The sequence below is a fragment of the Heptranchias perlo genome, chromosome 36, assembly GCF_035084215.1.
Source record: "Heptranchias perlo isolate sHepPer1 chromosome 36, sHepPer1.hap1, whole genome shotgun sequence".
NCBI lineage: Eukaryota > Metazoa > Chordata > Chondrichthyes > Hexanchiformes > Hexanchidae > Heptranchias > Heptranchias perlo.
The window spans coordinates 12,389,235-12,410,491 of NC_090360.1; the positions used below are offsets into that span (position 1 = coordinate 12,389,235).

The 21,257-nt window shown below is 43.4% G+C and overlaps 1 protein-coding gene across 2 annotated transcripts in view; it reads right to left on the reverse strand.

Moving 5' to 3' along the window:
* LOC137303961 (very long chain fatty acid elongase 4-like) overlaps positions 1-20,754 on the reverse strand; it is a 37,474-nt gene extending 16,720 nt beyond the window's left edge. The window contains exons 1-4 of one of the 2 annotated variants that reach the window (XM_067972359.1): positions 20,650-20,754; positions 14,202-14,253; positions 4,491-4,624; positions 3,323-3,493 (exon numbers count right to left, since the gene is read on the reverse strand). In XM_067972359.1, the coding sequence (XP_067828460.1) occupies positions 3,323-3,484 (162 nt within the window). In that variant the 5' untranslated portion in view covers positions 3,485-3,493; positions 4,491-4,624; positions 14,202-14,253; positions 20,650-20,754. The remainder of the gene's footprint in view (positions 1-3,322; positions 3,494-4,490; positions 4,625-14,201; positions 14,254-20,649) is intronic. The other variant, XM_067972358.1, reaches the window with a different exon arrangement.
* Between the last annotated feature and the right edge of the window lie 503 nt (positions 20,755-21,257).

Below are 21,257 nucleotides of genomic sequence, written 5' to 3' on the forward strand. Positions count from 1 at the left end.
AAATGGTCATTGCCTGGCAATTCTCTGGCGCGAATGTTACTTGCCACTTATCAGCCCAGGCCTGGATGTTGTCCAGGTCTTGCTGCATGCGGGCTCAAACTGCTTCATTATCTAAGGGGTTACGAATGAAACTGAACGCTGTGCAATCATCAGCGAACATCCCCATTTCTGACCTTATGATGGAGGGAAGGTCATTGATGAAGCAGCTGAAGATGGATGGGCCTGGCACTCTGCCCTGAGGAACTCCTGCAGCAATGTCCTGGGGCTGAGCTGATTGGCCTCTAACAACCACTTCCATCTTCCTTGTGCTACGTATAAATGCAACCACTGGAGAGTTTTCCCCTCGATTCCCACTGACTTCAATTTTACTTGGGCTCCTTGATGCCACACTTGGTCAAATGCTGCCTTGATGTCAAGGACAGTCACTCTCACCTCACCTCTGGAATTCAGCTCTTTTGTCCATGTTTGGACCAAAGCTGTAATGAGGTCTGGAGCCGAGTGGTCCTGGCAGAACCCAAACTGAGCATCAGTGAGCAGGTTATTGATAAGTAAGTGCCTCTTGGTAGATGCCAGTGTTGTAGCTGTACTGGAACAGTTTGGCTAGAGGCGCGGCAAATTCTGGAGCACAAGTCTTCAGCACTACAGCCGGGATGTTGTCGGGGCCCATAGCCTTTGCTATATCCAGTGCACTCAGCCGTTTCTTGATATCACGTAGAGTGAATCAAATTGGCTGAAGACTGGCTTCTGTGATGGTGGGGATATCGGGAGGAGGCCAAGATGGCTCATCTACTTGGCACTTCTGGCTGAAGATGGTTGCAGACGCTTCAGCCTTGTCTTTTGCACTCATGTGCTGGGCTCTGACATCATTGAGGATGGGGATGTTTACAGAGCCTCCTCCTCCTGTTAGTTGTTTAACTGTCCGCCACCCATTCACTGGATGTGGCAGGACTGCAGAGCTTTGATCTGATCCGTTGGTTGTGGAATCGCTTAGCTCTGTCTATAGCATGTTGCTTCCGCTGTTTAGCATGCAGGTAGTCCTGTGTTGTAGCTTCACCAGGTTGGCACCTCATTTTTAGGTACGCCTGGTGCTGCTCCTGGTATGCTCTTCTACACTCCTCATTGAACCAGGGTTGATCCCCTGGCTTGTTGGTAATGGTAGAGTGAGGAATGTGGTTACAGGTTGTGCTGGAATACAAATCTGCTGCTGCTGATGGGCCACAGCACCTCATGGATGCCCAGTTTTGAGCTGCTAGATCTGATCTGAATATACTGTATGTATCCAGTTTTAAATGTTGCCAATTGTAACTGTTAACTATAAGCATTAAAAAGCATTTGGACAGTTACATGGGTAAGATGGGTATAGAGGGATATGGGCCAAGTGCAGGCAATTGGGACTAGCTTAGTGGTATAAACTGGGCGACATGGACATGTTGGGCCCAAGGGCCTGTTTCCATGTTGTAACTTCTATGATTCTATGATTCTATGATTCTAACAAATATTGGAGAGAAGCAATTTTAAATCATAACCATGGGCTGAAATTCAAAATGCATCTGCCCCCGTTAGCCAGACACTCGCAATTCAAAGATAGACTGCTGGGTGGAGCAGCAGCAATCCATACCATGCTGGTGTGTCAACTCCTTGCAACCAAATCAGGAGCAGCAATGATGGTGCTGCAGAAAAAAACATGCGAACAGCCATCCTAGTGAGGATCGATTCCCTCAACGTGAGGTGTAAAGTTCGGGACATGAGGAGAATTAAAAAAAACAATCGTGGTTTCTCTTAAAACTTCATAATAAAACATGCTTTTTGTTAAATGAACAAAATTAAATAAAAAATCATTCGTCAATTGAATACTGAAGCTAGTTTTTATTGGTCTTGAAATCCAAGGTAAAAAATGTACTGTTTCAACAGGTTAGAAAATAGTACATCACCAAATGGGCAGATAAACCAGTACTGCAGCACACATTTACAGCACTTGTTTCTCCCCTCTGCTGTACAAGATACTAATTGTCACTGGGATCTATTTCTTCAGCTAATGCCCCCATCAGGTATGTCATTCAAGTGTTCACTCTTCACTAGTGAGTGTTTGCAAGCTGTAGAACCATGGGGTGTGTCACTGCTGAGCCTGACCCAGTCTTCAGCTGCCACTTACACACACACACACACACACACACACACAGGCTACTTTCTAGCAGGAGGTTTCTGGATAGTAATCAGAAGCAGTAACCCTGCATGATTCCCCCCTTGCTCCCCAGCTGATGGCTGAGGTCAGTTGGATTGCCGCTATCACTCCACTGCCTGAGAGCACCTAACGCAGCACAACGCGGGTTCTCACTTGGGCCCTTTCTGGTTTGTATGGCTCAATTCCACAATGCCCCGAGCACTCACCGACTGAGTTATTGGGAGAGATCTGCAGTCAATGCTTTAAACTTAATGTTTTAAGAAAAGCCTCGGGCAGCTCCCTTTAAATTTTTAATGATAGGAAAGAACTGACTATCCCACTTAGGTTATTAACCATGCATGTAAATAGCTATATTTCCTCCTCCCTGCCTGAGTAGTGGAAGTAAGCAGTATAACTACAGATGTGGGGGTACAGTAACCTGCTGGTTATGGTACTGGACATTTTCTAAAGATAAACACAACGCCAAAATTCTTATTTGACGTTCTGCAATTGCTTCATCCTGATATTTACTCTTGGTTACACATTATCCCAACAGTACACTTACTGACCATTTCGTTTCTAAACAATCTGCGGTGTACGAGACTCGCAAATATAAACTAATTAATGAAATTGGTCAGCACTTCTTAAGTGATTAACTCTTCTTTAAACACTTGCCAGAAATACCAATGTAATAGATATACGTAGAATTGGAGTTACTTTAATCTTTTTGTCAATAATTGTGATTGAAGTAAGTGGGACTGTTAGCTAACAAGTCACACCGACTCAACATGTGAAAAGTGCTTTGCAATCAGGTATTCGGAAACAGCTGCTGAGAGATTACCTAATCAAAGGCAAATGGGACCTCCTGGGTCAAAAACAAAGTTCAGTTTATGAACTAAGTTGTAAATATATTCGGTCAATTTGAGATAGATTCGTCTGTTTGTACAGTATTTTCCTGTGAGTATAAAAGAATCCGTTTTTTTATATCACATTCCCAGCTGTCACGGTGACTTTATTTCACCAAGAATACCAGACAACAAAATATGACAGCATATATCAAACTAATATACATTAACTTTATTTCCACCCCTATGGCCACTAGACAAGAGTTAACTTGACATGGCTGCTGCAAGCGAGATAATGAGGAAGGAACATTCTCACCTTCTGCAACTCCAGAGGTTTTGTTAGTTTCTGCCAGTAGGTGGAGAGGAAGATCACTGCAATGTAGAGACAAGCTATTGGGATTGACTGCAGACCCAGAAACCGGGTAAGAGTACTCCCTCTGGTGGACAGCTCAGGATTAACAGACTCCAAATTTTCCATGGTGAAATGCTGAAAATCAACATGAGGACTGAATTATTGAGATTCAGAAGCTGCTTTTATATACACTTCGTATTAAAATAATTCTAACGCTTGAAAAGGTTGTCATCTCGTTACCCATATATTTTTAATGTTTATTCTTAGAAATGGCTCTGCATTTACATAATCAAACTTACCTCTGACCCAATAAGAACTTGCATTTATATAGTGCCTTTCACAACCGTAGCATGTCCCAAAGTGCTTCACAACCAATGAAGCACTTCTGAAGTGTAGTCAGTGTTGTACAGTAGGGAAACGTGGCAGCCAATTTGCAAAGAGCAATGTCCCACCAATAGCAATGAGATAATAACCAGATAATCAGTTTTTTTTTAAAGTGATGTTGGTTGAGGGATAAATGTTGGCCAGGACACTGGGAGAATTGCCCTGCTCTTCTTTGAATAGTTCCATGAGATCTTTTACGTCTACCTGAGAGGGCAGACGGGGCCTCAGTTTAACCTCTCATCCAAAAGAAGGCACCTCCGACTCCCTTAGTACTGCACTGAAGTGCCAGCCTGGATTATGTGCTCAAGTCTCTGGAGTGGGACTTGAACCCACGACCATCTGACTCAGAGGTGAGAGTGCTACTGACTGAGCCAAGCCTGACACCTTCCTCTTAAAGCTGCATAAACTTACAATGTCTCCATAAACAGAAATTATTCTGAACAATGAAATTATATATACATAAATAGCATTGCAAGATGCACACAATTTTCTTGGTTGGGATCTCTCATGGATTAAAAACAGCACCCAGAATTTTATTAAAAGGAGCCAAATTCAAAAAACGAAAAAAAAAAGGCTCACAATCAATTTTCAGGTCATGAAGTGAGAGATATTGTGGATAGATTGTACACACACTGATTATTTGCGCTACGTATGGACAAATGCTGGAGAAAGTTTGTATACACCAATGTAACATGCACACAAACAAGGATTACCAAGTACATACTATATGTGGAAGAGAATGATATACCTGCTGCTGTTTGTGACTTTTATTTGGAGGCCATTAACCCAAAGTGAATGCTGGAGGTGCGCATATAATGTCTAACTATCTTCCACATCTCTTGTTCCATCAAGCATGGATAAATGAAACACAACATAATGGTGCTAATGTAAAAAAACACAAAATTAATTTAGTTTGGTTATTTTTCTCCCCAATTTTCATGTAGCTCTTTCCTGAATGTGGTGACTCATGCTGGGGTACTGTTCCATTCTGATGACTCAGCTCTCAGATACCTCACATAAATGGTCATGAGACCAGGCAATGTTTGTTGGCACGTTAATCAACATTTGTGGGAAAGGGGGGAGGTGATGGAAGAGGGGCATTACAAGCAAACCCAGTGCTTTCCTCGTCCAACATGCACACAATGCACTTTGCAACAAGGATATCTGGATAAGGATCAGAAATGAGGACTGTAGTGGATTTATCTCCTGACCCAAAAGGACACTGAAGCCAATTGCACTGCTCTTGCTGAAATCAGCACCATCCTAGTCTCAAGGCCGTCATAACAATGAGGCAACATTTCATCATCTGGCACTCACAGCAGCTCTCAGACTGGGGGATAAATTTTGTCAATGTGTACCAAGTCGCACGACCCTAGCCTTGTTGTCAAGGGTCACGAGATAAATCCTACAATGTAAATCTCACTAGATTTTGGTGTCGACATCTGAACATGCTCCAGCTTCAACTCCTCGCATTCTTTTGGGCATCAGCTTCCAGTGCACTGCAGCTTTCTGGAGAATCTTTGCCTCCTGGCTGCTAGCACACTAGGCCAAAACTATTAATTTAACAAGCAAATCTGCGATCTTCATCACCTCCACTATATCACAAACATCAATGACTTCAAGGTCCTGTAATAGCCTTGGTTATAAATTTCACTGTTTGGCTGCTTTTAACATCTGGAAAGCTTGGATCCCAAACCTAACTGTTGTAAAGTAGGAAATGTGGCAGCCAATTTGCGCACAGCAAGGTCCTACGAACAGCAATGTGATAATGACCAGATAATCTGTTTCTAGTGATGTTGGTTGAGGGATAAATATTGGCCAGGACACCAGGGAGAATTCCTCTACCCTTCTTTGAAATAATACCATGGGATCTTTTAAGTCCACCTGAGAGGGCAGCCGGGGCCTCGGTTTAAACATCCCATCTGAAAGACACCACCTCCGACAGTGCAGTACTCCCTCAGTACTGCACTGGAGTGTCAGCCTGGATTCTGTGCTCATCTCTGGAGTGGATAAATATCGAGTCTTTGTGACTGTAGCATCCAAATAAGGACCCACAAAGCACATGTCCCATGCAGCTCCAGCTACTCACTTTCTTGTGGTTCTGTTAACTCGTTGGTTTGAAAAGATTCAGCCATTTGAATGTGGCAGGCCTGCTAGTTTAGGTCTGTTGGTGTTGTGCATGAAATTAATCGATAACAATCAGAAATTAAACAATGTGCAAGAATGACCATTAAAATAAACCATCCCAAAAGTACACAGGACATGTATTATAACAGTTGAACATAAAATAAATGCTATAGTAACAATTGTTAGTATCTATGGAGGAAAATGAGGTACAGGACAAAGTCACTTAATGGGAAATGCCTTTCATTAAGAAGATATCTAAATGCAATATAAAAATAAATATAAATTCAATTTCAAAAAACACAATATACTGGAAATATATTCTGTATTTACGTTGGCCACCTGGCTGGATTTTCAAATATGATAACATCCCAACCTCCTCCTACTTTACCAGAGTTTTTAGTGATTTTATCATTTAAATAACTGCAAGTTTTTGCTTTCAGTATTATATAATGTAACATTAATAAATGTTTTCCATTCCAACCCTTTTTTTTCTTCTCAGCTCCTCCCACCCCACCAGTGTTAATGCTTTAGTTAAAAAATATAATTTTTAGCCATGCCTCATGCACGTGCTGCCTCTTCCTGCTTTTCACAAGTCTTGCCAAGTATTTTCATTGCCCAAGAGACAAAAGTAGCATAACCTATATGACTATTTCTTCCAGCATTAGGTCTGAAAATATGTTAGCACTGCGTGTTTGTGGTGTTGAGATAAGGCAAATATGTTGCATGCATTTTGAATTATCAGTGCATTACTAATGGGTTGGGTTTAGCCAACAAGCTTTCTGTCCAAAATAATACATGGATGGCTAAGTACATTTAGTACCAGTAAAATACACAGAGCAGTTGTGTGATTTAATTCCATTTTTAGACTTACACAGATGTAAGAATTATTGGAAGATAATTAAGCTCACTGGACTGGTACAATATAATGGCTTTTTAAAGATTTTCCCAGAGGCTTTTGTGCATGCCTTTTTATTACAGTCATAGGTTATGCTACTTTTGATGAGGCCCATAATAACATGCCAGTGAAAGCCACCAGTTCACATAAGTCACAGGTAAAGAAACAGGTTAACATCTAGCCTTTCTTTGATCAAAATGTACCTAAGGAAGTCAGATCATTTATAACATTTGCTAAAGAATGTACGGAATCTAGATGTAGAAGATTTATGTTTCCTTACAATCCTATTTGAGTTGGAGCACTGTGCTGCGGCTTGCAGGTGTTTTCATGTGTTTTAGATGTAACGTAAGAAACTTTCATGCAACAGGATACAAGCCCTTTGCTTGGAAGTGTTAATTCTGTAAAAAAAGTGACTGAAGATGAGTGAAATTCTCCAGTATAGCAACCGATTGAGAGGAGAAAAAAAAAGAGTGGGTAAAATCTTTACCTTTAGCACCCAAAAAGTTAACTATTTACTAATTGCTTCCAACAATGCTAAAAGAACATCTTTAAAGTCATGCTTGATAGCATGATGGTCATGAGTTTTATTGGAATGGGAGGGGTGTTCTGAGATTTGACATCACGACAGTACAGGTCCTCGAGTTATCAGCATGGGGGTACTCTCAGTAGGATGTTTCTATGGCTGTAGCAGCATGTGGGAGGGGGTCCTAGGATTTAGGAGCACTGGCAGGATTTACTAGAGTCTGTTAGCACTGAAGTTAGAGGGTCCCAGGAAAGGTATTATGGTCTGGAGCACTAAGGGGGGATTCAACAGCATATTAGAACTGCATGGGGGTTCTTGCTGCATGCATTTGGTGGGGTTGGGAGGAATCTCACATTCTGGTAGTACTGGGGAGGGGAGGCCTTCTCTCTGCTAATACTGAGGGATCTGTAAGCACTAGGGAGGGGAGTCCTCAAGTCTAAGAACACTAGGGAGTTGGGACCTGGAATACCTGGGAATTTCCAGGTCTGATATCAGTGGGAGTTGGGGGATCTCAGGGTTTAGGCCATTGAGAAAAGGTGCTGGGGCAGAGGATCTCATTGTGGCTGCACTGGGGTCTGATGGTGCCTAGCACCATTTGGTAAGGGGTTCCCAAGATCTGAGAGCATTGGGGGTGGTTTTGGAGTCATGGAGCACTGAGTAGGGGACCCTGAGGTCAAAGAGCATTGGGGGTCTGAGGAAAGGAGACGGTAGCTTAGGAGCATCTAGCACAACTGTCCCCTCCTGTAGATCTTCCCTCAACAAAGTCCCTGCCCATCTTCAGCCTGTTTCCAGAGTTTCAGGCCCAATTTGACATACAACAACAAAAACTTGCATTTATGTGAGGATAGGGTGGGGGAGTGGGACTAGCTGGGTTGCACTTGCAGAGAGCCAGCGCAGACTCAATGGACCAAATGGTCTCCTTCTGTGCTGTAACCTTTCTATGATTCTATGATTATATAGCGCCTTTAACGTAGTAAAATGTCCCAAGGTGTTTCACAGAAACTTTGTCAAACAAAATTTGACACCGAGCCACATAAGGAGATATTAGGACAAGTGACCAAAAGCTTGGTCAAAGAAGTAGGTTTTAAGGAGAGTCTTGAAGGAGGAGAGGGAGGTAGAGGCAGAGAAGTTTAGGGAGGAAATTCCAGAGCTTGGGGCCTATGCAGCTGAAGGCACGGCCGCCAATGGTGGAGCAATGAAAATCGGGGATGCGGAAGAGGCCAGAATTGGAGGAGTGCAGAGATCTCAGAGTGTTGTAGGGCTGGAGGTGGTTACAGGGCTAGCGAGGGGCGAGGCCATGGAAGGATTAGAAAACAAGGATGAGAATTTTTAAAATCGAGGCATTGCCAGACTGGGAGCCAATGTAGGTCAACGAGCACAGGAGTGATGGATGAACGGGACTTGGCGCGAGTTAGGATATGGGCAGCAGAGTTTTGGATGAGCTCAAGTTTACAGAGGGTGGAAGGTGGGAGGTCAGCCAGGAAAGCAGGAGAGTACAGTTGAAAATATAGTGCAAACTGAGCCTAGAACAGGCTTGAGAGACTGGGAAAAGGTTGGGAGTAGTTGTGAAAGGATAGTAATGCATCAAGCTCAGGGTAGACCAGAGGAGGTCAGGAGGTGCGGCATTTCGGGGAAGGGGGGCCAAAGTTGGAAGGACTTGGGTGGGCAGTGGATTATGGCAGCACAGAGAAGCAGTCAGTGGACAGGGACAGCCTTATTTTTAAAATTATAGCAGACCTCCCGTTGTATTGCTCAGGCTGCACTAGGGGGCAGAAAGCAGCCAGATCTGGAGCATAGACATCAGCACCAGAATAAAACTCAAGGCCCAGGCCCTTGACAGGTTTGGGGGGCGAAACTTAATAGACACATTTCTGTCAAGTGTTAAACAATAACCATCAGATCTCCAGTGACATTGCTCATGGTGACTCGGAGAGTGCGTTTTATAATATTAGGGGTGTTACCTATATAACTTCCTCCCAACCCCCAGTGAATGTTAGATAAAGAACTTACACAACCCCCAGTGCAAGGGAGATAAGAGCATGCATATAACATATCCCTAGCCTACCAATACCCAGCGCACGGTAGACTAATAACTTTCACCACTTCATGCAAGCTTCGCATGATCAAAGCTCTCAACTCAGTTTGTGCGTCTGTATTTCAGCCCAATTAACTGAGTGAACTCGCTGTTTAACAATATATAACACTTCTCGGGCTCACAGCTGGCAACATGATGCCAGCTTGGCATGGCTAATGAGGACTATAAAAACAGTTCTCAGCACATAATTTAAAACAAATCTGGAACTGAGTATAAGAAGTGTTTTATTTTCCTCCCCACATTTTAGGGCCATTTTTCTCATTCCATTCTATTTAGTCTGTTTGGATATGTTTTACACGTTCCTGTTCTTACAAACCAAATAAAAATGTGGCATTTCTGTTGAGTCAACTAAATGATCTAAATCAACCGGCTGTGTAAATATTCTTCACATCTGCTATGGTCAATATTTGTTAAATAAATGCAGTTTAAAGCTGATGCATTTTTCACAACAATAAAAGAAGGCCTCGTTATTTTACTGTAATTTTCTTCAACAGTGGATACATTTCCTGAACTAATTTCACCACTCTTTTTCTCTATAACTGCACTGGAAAGTGCCTGCCTGCTTCCCAATGTAGGTGAGGTGGAAGTTCAGCACTGGCTGCAGGATACAGAGAAAAGCCAAATTTGATACAAATCATCGCCATGACAAGACTGTGCTCTGCAGCACTAAAAATAGATCTTTGCTTTCATAGGTTGGTTGACATTTAGTATTTACTCGCTGCTGCGGAAATTTAGCAAGTGGAACGTTAACTTGACTGGGAGCACCTGGTCAAATTCAAACCTCCTTTTGGGGTGCATTCTGTGGGCTCATATTCATGTTTGCACCAAGCGTCATTTCAGAAACGGGTTGTAGGGGTATCAGCTGCTGTTGATTCAGCACCCTGAGAATGCAATGATTTCCATTACAGCATTTGTACAAGAATGAATGTGGGTGGTAGGAACAGTACTTCAGAGGAGGACTCTATCTTTTAATTACATGTGCGATATGTGTAGGGCTCTTTGGTTTTGCTTTCTTGGTGGGTTTACAACTCGAGCAATGTTTTCACTTTTTATTCAAATCTTGGAAGAAGGTTTTGAGCCATTCAACATTGTAAAAGAAACTCAGCAAAAAGCTTCAACACATATTCACTGATTAACTAGATTATTTCTTTTCCCAGTATTATTTTTATGTAAATAACATGTACAAAAGTATAAAGCCTATAACCAGTTCACTTAACTTGGGGTTTATTTAGGTTCTAATCATTGAGAAAATCTCCATTTATTGATTTTTTTAAAAAAACTCTCCAAATGGTGGACCGAGTTTTCTAAACCAAGAGTTTTGAGAAATGGAAGAGATCAGCAAAACAGAAAAGGGGGGGTGTGGCTACGAATTTGAGCAGGGGAGGGTCTAAGAGATGGTCATCACACAGGCTACTGGGGAAGAAAGAAAAACTTGGATTTATGTAATGCCTTTCATGGGACATCCCAAAGAGTTTCATAGCCAGTGAATGATTTTCAAAGTGCAGTCACTGTTTTTTTTAAAATTTGTTCATGGGATGTGGGCGTCGCTGGCGAGGCCGGCATTTATTGCCCATCCCTAATTGCCCTTGAGAAGGTGGTGGTGAGCCGCCTTCTTGAACCACTGCAGTCCGTGTGGTGACGGTTCTCCCACAGTGCTGTTAGGAAGGGAGTTCCAGGATTTTGACCCAGCGACGATGAAGGAACGGCGATATATTTCCAAGTCGGGATGGTGTGTGACTTGGAGGGGAACGTGCAGGTGGTGTTGTTCCCATGTGCCTGCTGCTCTTGTCCTTCTAGGTGGTAGAGGTCGCGGGTTTGGGAGGTGCTGTCGAAGAAGCGTTGGCGAGTTGCTGCAGTGCATCCTGTGGATGGTACACACTGCAGCCACAGTGCGCCGGTGGTGAAGGGAGTGAATATTTAGGGTGGTGGATGGGGTGCCAATCAAGCGGGCTGCTTTATCTTGGATGGTGTCGAGCTTCTTGAGTGTTGTTGGAGCTGCACTCATCCAAGCAAGTGGAGAGTATTCCATCACACTCCTGACTTGTGCCTTGTAGATGGTGGAAAGGCTTTGTGGAGTCAGGAGGTGAGTCACTCACCGCAGAATACCCAGCCTCTGACCTGCTCTTGTAGCCACAGTATTTATATGGCTGGTCCAGTTAAGTTTCTGGTCAATGGTGACCCCCAGGATGTTGATAGTGGGGGATTTGGCGATGGTAATGCCGTTGAATGTCAAGGGGAGGTTGTTAGACTCTCTCTTGTTGGAGATGGTCATTGCCTGGCACTTCTCTGGCACGAATGTTACTTGCCACTTATGAGCCCAGGCCTGGATGTTGTCCAGGTCTTGCTGCATGCGGGCTCGGACTGCTTCATTATTTCAGGGGTTGCGAATGGAAATGAACACTGTGCAATCATCAGCGAGCATCCCCATTTCTGACCTTATGATGGAGGGAAGGTCATTGATGAAGCAGCTGAAGATGGTTGGGCCAAGGACACTGCCCTGAGGAACTCCTGCAGCAATGTCCTGGGGCTGAGATGATTGGCCTCCAACAACCACTGCCATCTTCCTTTGCGTTAGGTATGACTCCAGCCACTGGAGAGTTTTCCCCCTTGACTTCATTCCCATTCAATTTTACTAGGGCTCCTTGGTGCCACACTCGGTCAAATGCTGCCTTGATGTCAAGGGCAATCACTCTCACCTCACCTCTGGAATTCAGCTCTTTTGTCCATGTTTGGACCAAGGCTGTAATGAGGTCTGGAGCCGAGTGGTCCTGGCAGAACCCAAACTGAGCATCGGTGAGCAGGTTATTGGTGAGTAAGTGCCTCTTGATAGCACTGTCGACGACACCTTCCATCACTTTGCTGATGATTGAGAGTAGACTGATGGGGCGGTAATTGGCCAGATTGGATTTGTCCTGCTTTTTGTGGACAGGACATACCTGGGCAATTTTCCACATTGTCGGGTAGATGCCAGTGTTGTAGCTGTACTGGAACAGCTTGGCTAGAGGCTTAGCTAGTTCTGGAGCACAAGTCTTCAGCACTACAGCCGGGATGTTGTCGGGGCCCATAGCCTTTGCTGTATCCAGTGCACTCAGCCGTTTCTTGATATCACGTGGAGTGAATCGAATTGGCTGAAGACTGGCTTCTGTGATGGTGGGGATATCGGGAGGAGGCCAAGATGGATCATCCACTCGGCACTTCTGGCTGAAGATGGTTGCAAACGCTTCAGCCTTGTCTTTTGCACTCACTTGCTGGACTCCGCCATCATTGAGGATGGGAATGTTTGCAGAGCATCCTCCTCCCGTTAGTTGTTTAATTGTCCACCACCATTCACAACTGGATGTGGCAGGACTGTAGAGCTTTGATCTGATCCGTTGGTTGTGGAATTGCTTAGCTCTGTCTAAAGCATGTTGCTTCCGCTGTTTAGCACGCATGTAGTCCTGAGTTGTAGCTTCACCAGGTTGGCACCTCATTTTTAGGTACACCTGGTGCTGCTCCTGGCATGCTCTTCTACACTCCTCATTGAACCAGGGTTGATCTCCTGGCTTGTTGGTAATGGTAGAGTGAGGAATATGCCAGGCCATGAGGTTACAGATTGTGCTGGAATACAATTCTGCTGCTGCTGATGGTCCACAATGCCTCATGGATGCCCAGTTTTGAGCTGCTAGATCTGTTCTGAATCTATCCCATTTAGCACGGTGGTAGTGCCACACAACACGTTGGATGGTGTCCTCAGTGCGAAGACCGGACTTCGTCTCTACGAGGACTGTGCGGTTGTCACTCCTACCAATACTGTCATGGACAGATGCATTTGCTACAGGTAGATTGGTGAGGACGAGGTCAAGTAAATTTTTACCTCGTGTTGGTTCGCTCACCACCTGCCGCAGGCCCAGTCTAGCAGCTATGTCCTTCAGGACTCGGCCAGCTCGGTCAGTAGAGGTGCTACCGAGCCACTCTTGGTGATGGACATTGAAGTCCCCCACCCAGAGTATGTTTTGTGCCCTTGCTACCCTCAGTGCTTCCTCCAAGTGGTGTTCAACATGGAGGAGGACTGATTCATCAGCTGAGGGAGGACGGTAGGTGGTAATCAGCAGAAGGTTTCCTTGCCCATGTTTGACCTGATGCCATGAGATTTCATGGGGTCCAGAGTCAATGTTGAGGACTCCCAGGGCCACTCCCTCCTGACTGTATATCACTGTACCGCCGCCTCTGGTGGGTCTGTCCTGCTGGTGGGACAGGACATACCCAGGGATGGTGATGGAAAAGTCTGGGACGTTGGCTGAAAAGTATGATTCTGTGAGTATGGCTATGTCAGGCTGTTGCTTGACTAGTCTGTGGGACAGCTCTCCCAATTTTGGCACAAGTCCCCAGATGTTAGTCAGGAGGACCTTGCAGGGTCGACTGGGCTTGGTGTTTTGCCGTTGTCGTGTCCGGTGCCTAGTGGTCTGATGCCGGGTGGTCCGTCCGGTTTTATTCTTATTATGACTTTTCGTAGCGAGATTTTACAACTGAGTGGCTTGCTAGGCCATTTCAGAGGGCAATTAAGAATCAACCACATTGCTGTGGGTCTGGAGTCACATATAGGCCAGACCGGGTAAGGACGGCAGGTTTCCTTCCCTAAAGGACATTAGTGAACCAGATGGGTTTTTACGACAATCCGGTAGTTTCATGGCCACCATTACCGATACTAGTATTTTAATTCCAGATTTTTTATTTGATTAATTGAATTTTTAATTAATAAATTGAATTTAAATTCACCAGCTGCCGTTACGTAGGCATATGTGCAAATATAATAATTATATAAATTATGTTGGTGACTTACCTTTGATGTACTGAAGAAGAGACAAGAAAACACTCTACAGCCCACACCAGACCTGAAAGAAGAACATTTTGTGACATTCACATAACTGCAAGAATTGAGAAACTTCAAGTTCACACATCTGCCATTATGGGGGAACAAAAAGCAAGTATGTATTCTGCCATCTCACAAACCTTATGATTCCCACTAGCCGTCACATTCACCTCCAAAAGCTTTTAGATTCCTCTCTGTAACAGCAAGTATGTCATTAACAACCAATGGTGAACTAACTAGAGTAGAGGATGGAGTGGGAATTAAAAAGGATCAGTTAGGACTAATACTGAAGAAAATATCTTTACTGAAGTAAGTAAACTTACTTTCCTATTTGTGCTGATGCTACACTAATCCTCCTATTCTCGATCAATAGATTAACAGGTTCTTGTAAATGAATGGCAGTGGGTATTTACTTTGTATGTGGAAAATAACAATTTGTAGCTCTGTGCTCCTGAATCGTGCAACTGCTGGAGAAGAGAGACCCAACATGTGATGTTTTGAGAAAATACAAAAATGCTGCTTCCCACACATGTTTAATTACACGGGGTGCCTCACATCTCATTCCCCATGAAATCACTCAGGAGTTATCTTCTATACATTGACAAGTCGGTACAAACTCTTCTCCATTTGGAGATTGTAAGTTTTGACCTTGTGCCATCCATCAAATCTTGTCCAGAGAAAATGAACAAACCATTTTTGCACTGATTTTGTTCTTAAGTGGGTGTAGTTTTAAGACGATATAATAAGAGATTGCTTTGTCTGCGGGTTGAAGGAAACGTCGATACATTGCTGCAGGAGTTCCTCAGGGCAGTGTCCTAGGCCCAACCATCTTCAGCTGCTTCATCAATGACCTTCCCTCCATCATAAGGTCAGAAATGGGGATGTTCGCTGATGATTGCACAGTGTTCAGTTCCATTCGCAACCCCTCAAATAATGAAGCAGTCCGAGCCCGCATGCAGCAAGACCTGGACAACATCCAGGCTTGGGCTCATAAGTGGCAAGTAATATTCACGCCAGATAAGTGCCAGGCAATGACCATCTCCAACAAGAGAAAATCTAACCACCTCCCCTTGACATTCAACGGCATTACCATCGTCGAATCCCCCACCATCATCATCCTGGGGGTCACCATTGACCAGAAACTTAACTGGACCAGCCATATAAATACTGTGGCTACGAGAGCAGGTCAGAGGCTGGGTATTCTGCGGCGACTGACTCACCTCCTGACTCCCCAAAGCCTTTCCACCATCTACAAGGCACAAGTCAGGAGTGTGATGGAATACTCTCCACTTGCTTGGATGAGTGCAGCTCCAACAACACTCAAGAAGCTCGACACCATCCAAGATAAAGCAGCCCGCTTGATTGGCACCCCATCCACCACCCTAAACATTCACTCCCTTCACCATCGGCGCACAGTGGCTGCAGTGTGTACCATCCACAGGATGCACTGCAGCAACTCGCCAAGGCTTCTTCGACAGCACCTCCCAAGCCCACGACCTCTACCACCTAGAAGGACAAGAGCAGCAGGCACATGGGAACAACACCACCTGCACGTTCCCCTCCAAGTCACACACCATCCTGACCTGGAAATATATCGCCGTTCCTTCATCGTCGCTGGGTCAAAATCCTGGAACTCCCTTCCTAACAGCACTGTGGGAGAACTGTCACCACACGGACTGCAGCAGTTCAAGAAGGCGGCTCACCACCACCTTCTCAAGGGCAATTAGGGATGGGCAATAAATGCCGGCCTCGCCAGCGACGCCCACATCCCATGAACGAATAAAAAAGAGGGAACTGTTACAAGACTCCGTTGGACATTTTTCTTTCATTTCTAGCAAGTTTGGTATTCAACCATCAAAGAAGAAGGTTGAAGCAATGACTTCTGCATCTGCTCCAACGAATGTGGAAGAGTTGCAGTCATGTCTGGGTCTAATCAATTATTACTGGAACTTGGTTCCAAACATGTCGACAGTCACATACCCGTTGAGTAGACTCCATAACAACAAAGTGGGAGTGGTCGAAAGACTGTCATCGTAGTTTGACAAGTGCATCATTATTGGGACATTATGAACCTAATTTGCCGCTGATTTTATCAGTTTAAGCGTCTCAAGTGGGTGTAGGAGCTGTGATTTCTCACCGATACCCTGACGGTTCTCAACAACTGATAGTGTTCGCTTCCCGTACCCTGACTTCCTCCGAGACCAATTATTCACAGGTCGAACGGGAGTGAAGAAATTTCATATGTACCTATTCGGATTCACTCCCTTCTGTATACTGATCATAAGCCTTTAGCTTTCCTAATGTCTGAGAACCGAAGAATACCTGTTTTAGCTGTGTTGAGAATTCAAAGATAGGGCGGTCAATTATCAGCTCATTTGTATGGCACCAAGTTAAAACTATCGAAATCAAATGCTAATGCAGATTGTTTATCCCCTCTACTGATATTAGCTTCACGTATTGCTGAAGATTTGATAGCAACAACTTATTTACTGAGCAGCTGAACCCACTTCCCATCATGGTTGGTGACATATGTAATGCTGCAGCACATGACCATGCACCAGCACACTAAGCGGTGAATGGCTGGCCTGATGATGGGAGTTTTGCCAGCAGAACTATGATTATACAGTAGACATCGAGATGAACTGTCGATTGAAGACGAGGTTTGCTTCACGGACTTCATGTTATCCCACTTAAATTCTGAAACTGTATGATCCAGGAATTACATGTCGGTCATCCTGATATATAACAATGAAAAGATTAGCTAGAAAGCACACGTGGAGGCCTTCCCTTGGTAGTGACATAGAAGATGTTGCTCATAAGTATCAAGCCTGTCACATCAACTTACCTGTATACCCTGCGGAAACTAGTACTTGGCAACGGCCAACTAAACCCGGATAGCGTATCCATGTTGATTTCACTGAGCTGAAGACACAGAAATTTTTCCTTATTTTGGATACTCATTCCAAAAGGCTCAAAGTGGTTGCGATGTCATCAAGAGATGCAATAGCAACAACTGACACGTCATGGGATTTGTTTGTCCAACATCGACTTCCTGTGGAGCTGGTCTCTGACAAGTGACCACCTTTTCAGTCATACGATTCTCAATTTTTGAATAAGAATAGTGTGCCTCATAATAATTCTCCATCCGGACACCTGCAGTCAAATGGGGAAATTGAGAGGATTGTACGAACATTCCAAACTCCTCTAAAGATGTTACAAGATGCTGGCACTGTGCATCAGAAATAAGCTGTATTTCTTGAGTTATCGTACGACGCCTCCTACCATTACCGATACGGCACCTGCTGAGTACTTCACTGGAAGGAAGTTACGTATTTGTTTTAATATTTTTAAACCTGACTTGGAAACATCATTGTCGAGAAGGAAACTCTGCAATGCTGAATTGCCAACTTAGAAGCAAGTTGGAGAAAGTGTATTATGTCTTGGGAATGTGAATAAATTGAGTGTTGGCGTTATTGAGCAGAAGATTGGAGCAGTTGCTTTTTTTTGTTTTGGTCGATGGTTTGCTGTGGAAACGTCAATTATGAGAATTACCTCTGATGTACCAAGTGATAACATTGCATGCGACCTACCCTCACAGTGCCTGTTCCACCGAAGGAAGTAGCTGTGACAGCTCCTCAAAGCTCCAGTTGTTTCGCCATTCCCACATGAAACGAAGCAACCACCTCCCAGGATGTCATTTGCGTTCCCAATTATGGTGCGAACTCTCCAGGACGATCTCCAAAGTTGTGACAGGGTTGAAATTGAATCTGAGAAGTTACCATCTACCGCTCCTGTTTTTAGTCCCAGCTCACCCATTGTCAATCCTACTTGAAGATATCCTTAAAGATCAAGGAAACCTCAAAATCGTTTTGACTTGCAGATAATTACGAGTGTAGTGGTTTTCATTATGGTTCTAGTGTAGTTGCTGAATTTTTTTTAAAGCTGTTAACCAGGCGCATTCTTGGAGATGACTATTTTCACGTTATAATTCTGAGGGGGAAAAGTGATTTATTTTGTACTTGAATATTGTTAACTGATCACTAGATGGCCCCCTAACGGGAGATGGCCTCCAGATGGGAGTAAACATATTGTAGCAATTACACTCCAATGTCATCTCTTGTAATACTTTTATTCTTTGACAGGAATGTTCTAGAGCATCTGGAAATAAAATCAGTTAGTTATTACCACCAATTATAGTGTTTGTTGGGACATAACACATGGAAGTTGTACTTTTCACCCTACTTCTGTGAAACCAGTGTACACCACAACTGTTCATCGACAGCAGAGCACACAAATTATAAATAAGTGCGCAGCAAGAACAACAGAAAAAAATCAACATTAAAAAGAATATTTGATAGAGTTTAAGCCATTAAATAAAAATTCTGAGCTAATGTTTTTAGGATGAGGGTTTTATTGTGTCATTGAGGGAACTTGAATATTTGTGGTATGCTGAGCTAGGACAACGAGGCTGCAGTTAGTCAAGCCTGGAGCATGGCAAATGATTCTAGTTGTCGGAGACTTGATAGTGGCAATAGGCCAATTTCAGAAAGAACTGCAAACCCATTGTGGAAAGTGAAAGGGAACAAAAATATATTTTATAACTATGTAATTGAGAAAAAGAATACAGGTTTTGGAAGGAAGGAGGTAAAGAAATTAACTACTTGCATCTTAAGCATATACTGCAAATCCATTGTGGGAGGGAAAATAAAAAGTATTTTTATAATATAATTAATCAAGGGCTTGGGAAAGAAGAACAAAGTTACTTATTTTAATTAAGTTTTTTTTAAGAGGAAATGGCATAATAAATATATCTGTGCGCCGCTGTATCTTTCAGTTCCAATAAGGTGAGTAATAATTTATCTTGTATCAGGCATGTGATATATTGCTTCAGTAAATTTGTTTTACTGCAGCATTAGGAAACAAGGTCACATTCAGGTTACAGAAATTCCATAGTAAACCTCAAAATTACACTCATGGTCAGGGACTACCTGTGTGGAGCAACGGAGAGAGCTACTAGTTTTGAGTAAAAACTCCAAGGAGGCATGTACAATAACCTTACCCCTATGTAGGTTAGGATTTTCCATAAAAAGAGTATTTAGTTCAGAAGTGCTTCTTGCCAAAGCGATTTCCCTTATTAACAGAAGTAATTACACACTGGTGCAGTTACACTTTTTTTAACACTGCATTTGCAGGTTACATTTATATAATCTGACAGCGTAACTACACAAATTGGTGTTTTACACACTTCAAGGTCAGGGTGCATAGAGGACTATGCTACATTTTCAGGGCGTCTTGTTGCACTGGGTCACTGTGCTTGTACTACCCACGGCAGATTCCTTCAAACTTTCTGAGCAACCTGAATAACCAGAAAATTGTAAACCAGCACTTTATTAAGAGCCAGGTGTTTTTATTTCGTAAGAGAATGACTAAACAAATTCCAGCCCTTTTATATAACTGCAGGCCTCAGTAAAGAAAGAATGGGTTAACACTTGTAAACACTAATTCACAGGTCTGGCTAAACCATTTGGATGAATTTTCAAAATAACTCGTTTTACTGCTTCTACTATACTCCCCGGTCGTAAGGAGCACTCAGCCTGCCTCCTTTATGTTGAGAGAGTTGCCTTCAGTTCAGATTCCACATTGTTTATTGCACTGAAATTCTGCACAAGGGAACTGACACCATCATGGAGATCACTCTGACCTGTCGGATTGATTTATGGGTCTGGCTCAGGTAAAGTGTTCTCGGATCATCGGCTGGCCGAAAGTGCGCTTGTCATGTGCTATCAGCAAAAGTGCAGCAGAGAAGCGTTGACTGTCCCAACTGCTATATAAAAAAAAACCCTAACATTAAAACAATTAAGGAAAGTTGTACTGAAAATGCAGGAAGGAGTGTTTTGCGGAATGATAAACAGCTGCTGCACGCAACCCATCCAGCTCGCTCTGATCTTCCCCACTTGTCCCGTAGCTGAGCAATCTATCCCCAAATAGTTACATATTAAAATAGACTCAAAACGTGGGGACCTTTCAGCTCTGCTACATGTCCAGATTGCAGATGACGAAATGCACTTAACCATAGGGCGGGAAGGCTCAATAAACATCCAAACATTTGAATGAAGCTAAATTCTCCAGCTAGTTTACAAATATATTTTTTGCACACCTGTCTATTCGCCTCCCAATGCAAACTTCAAACTGAATTGAACAATTGTTGCGGTGTTTATCTGATGTCTACAATTTAAAAAAAAACAAATCCCGGGGATATGGCTGATCCTTGTGCTCGGGATATACGCTGCGCAACGGGGAGTCATAGAAGTAAAAGAAAAGGTTCCTGTTATCTTTTTTTAAAAAGTACATTGCTCTACAAAACTTACAAAATAACGGGGCAAAACACTTCATTTATAACAAAATGCCGATTCTGTACCTTCAGCTGATGTCTCGCATGGTCCTAATTGCACCAAGTGTTTTTCCCGGAAGAAACTTCTTGCCAATCGTGACGTTTGGCTTTTTTTTTGGATGAACCTATAAGGACGTGAAATAGAATGAAACTAACGAAAGAAAGGGGTGGCTTGTAACCAACCATATAAAACCTGTAACTGAAAGCTGGGGGAGGGCTTAGGGAGATGGTAAAAGGGATATTTTAAACCCCACATAAACCTTAAAGTAGAATTAATCTAGCTTCCATATTAATATTCACAGAAAAATATGCACTTCGGTTGTTAACTTGTATCTTTGAAACTAACGATTTGCAGACTCCGACCAGTTATACTGCAGCTAATGACTTAAGACTGGTATCTGCTGATGCAGCTAATGTGTAATTTTAGGAGACAGCAGGTTTTAACATGTACACCAAGCTGCATTGCAGGATATGGGACATAGTCTGCCTCAAACCTCCTTTTCCCCCAAGTAGCCTAAACTTCCCACGCGGCCACTGAGGCCTTTTTCAGAGAGCTGTCAATATCGGGCGAGAGGTTTACAACCGTGTGTCAGCTGCATGAGGAGATTACAGCTGGGAGTACATTCCCTGTTCTC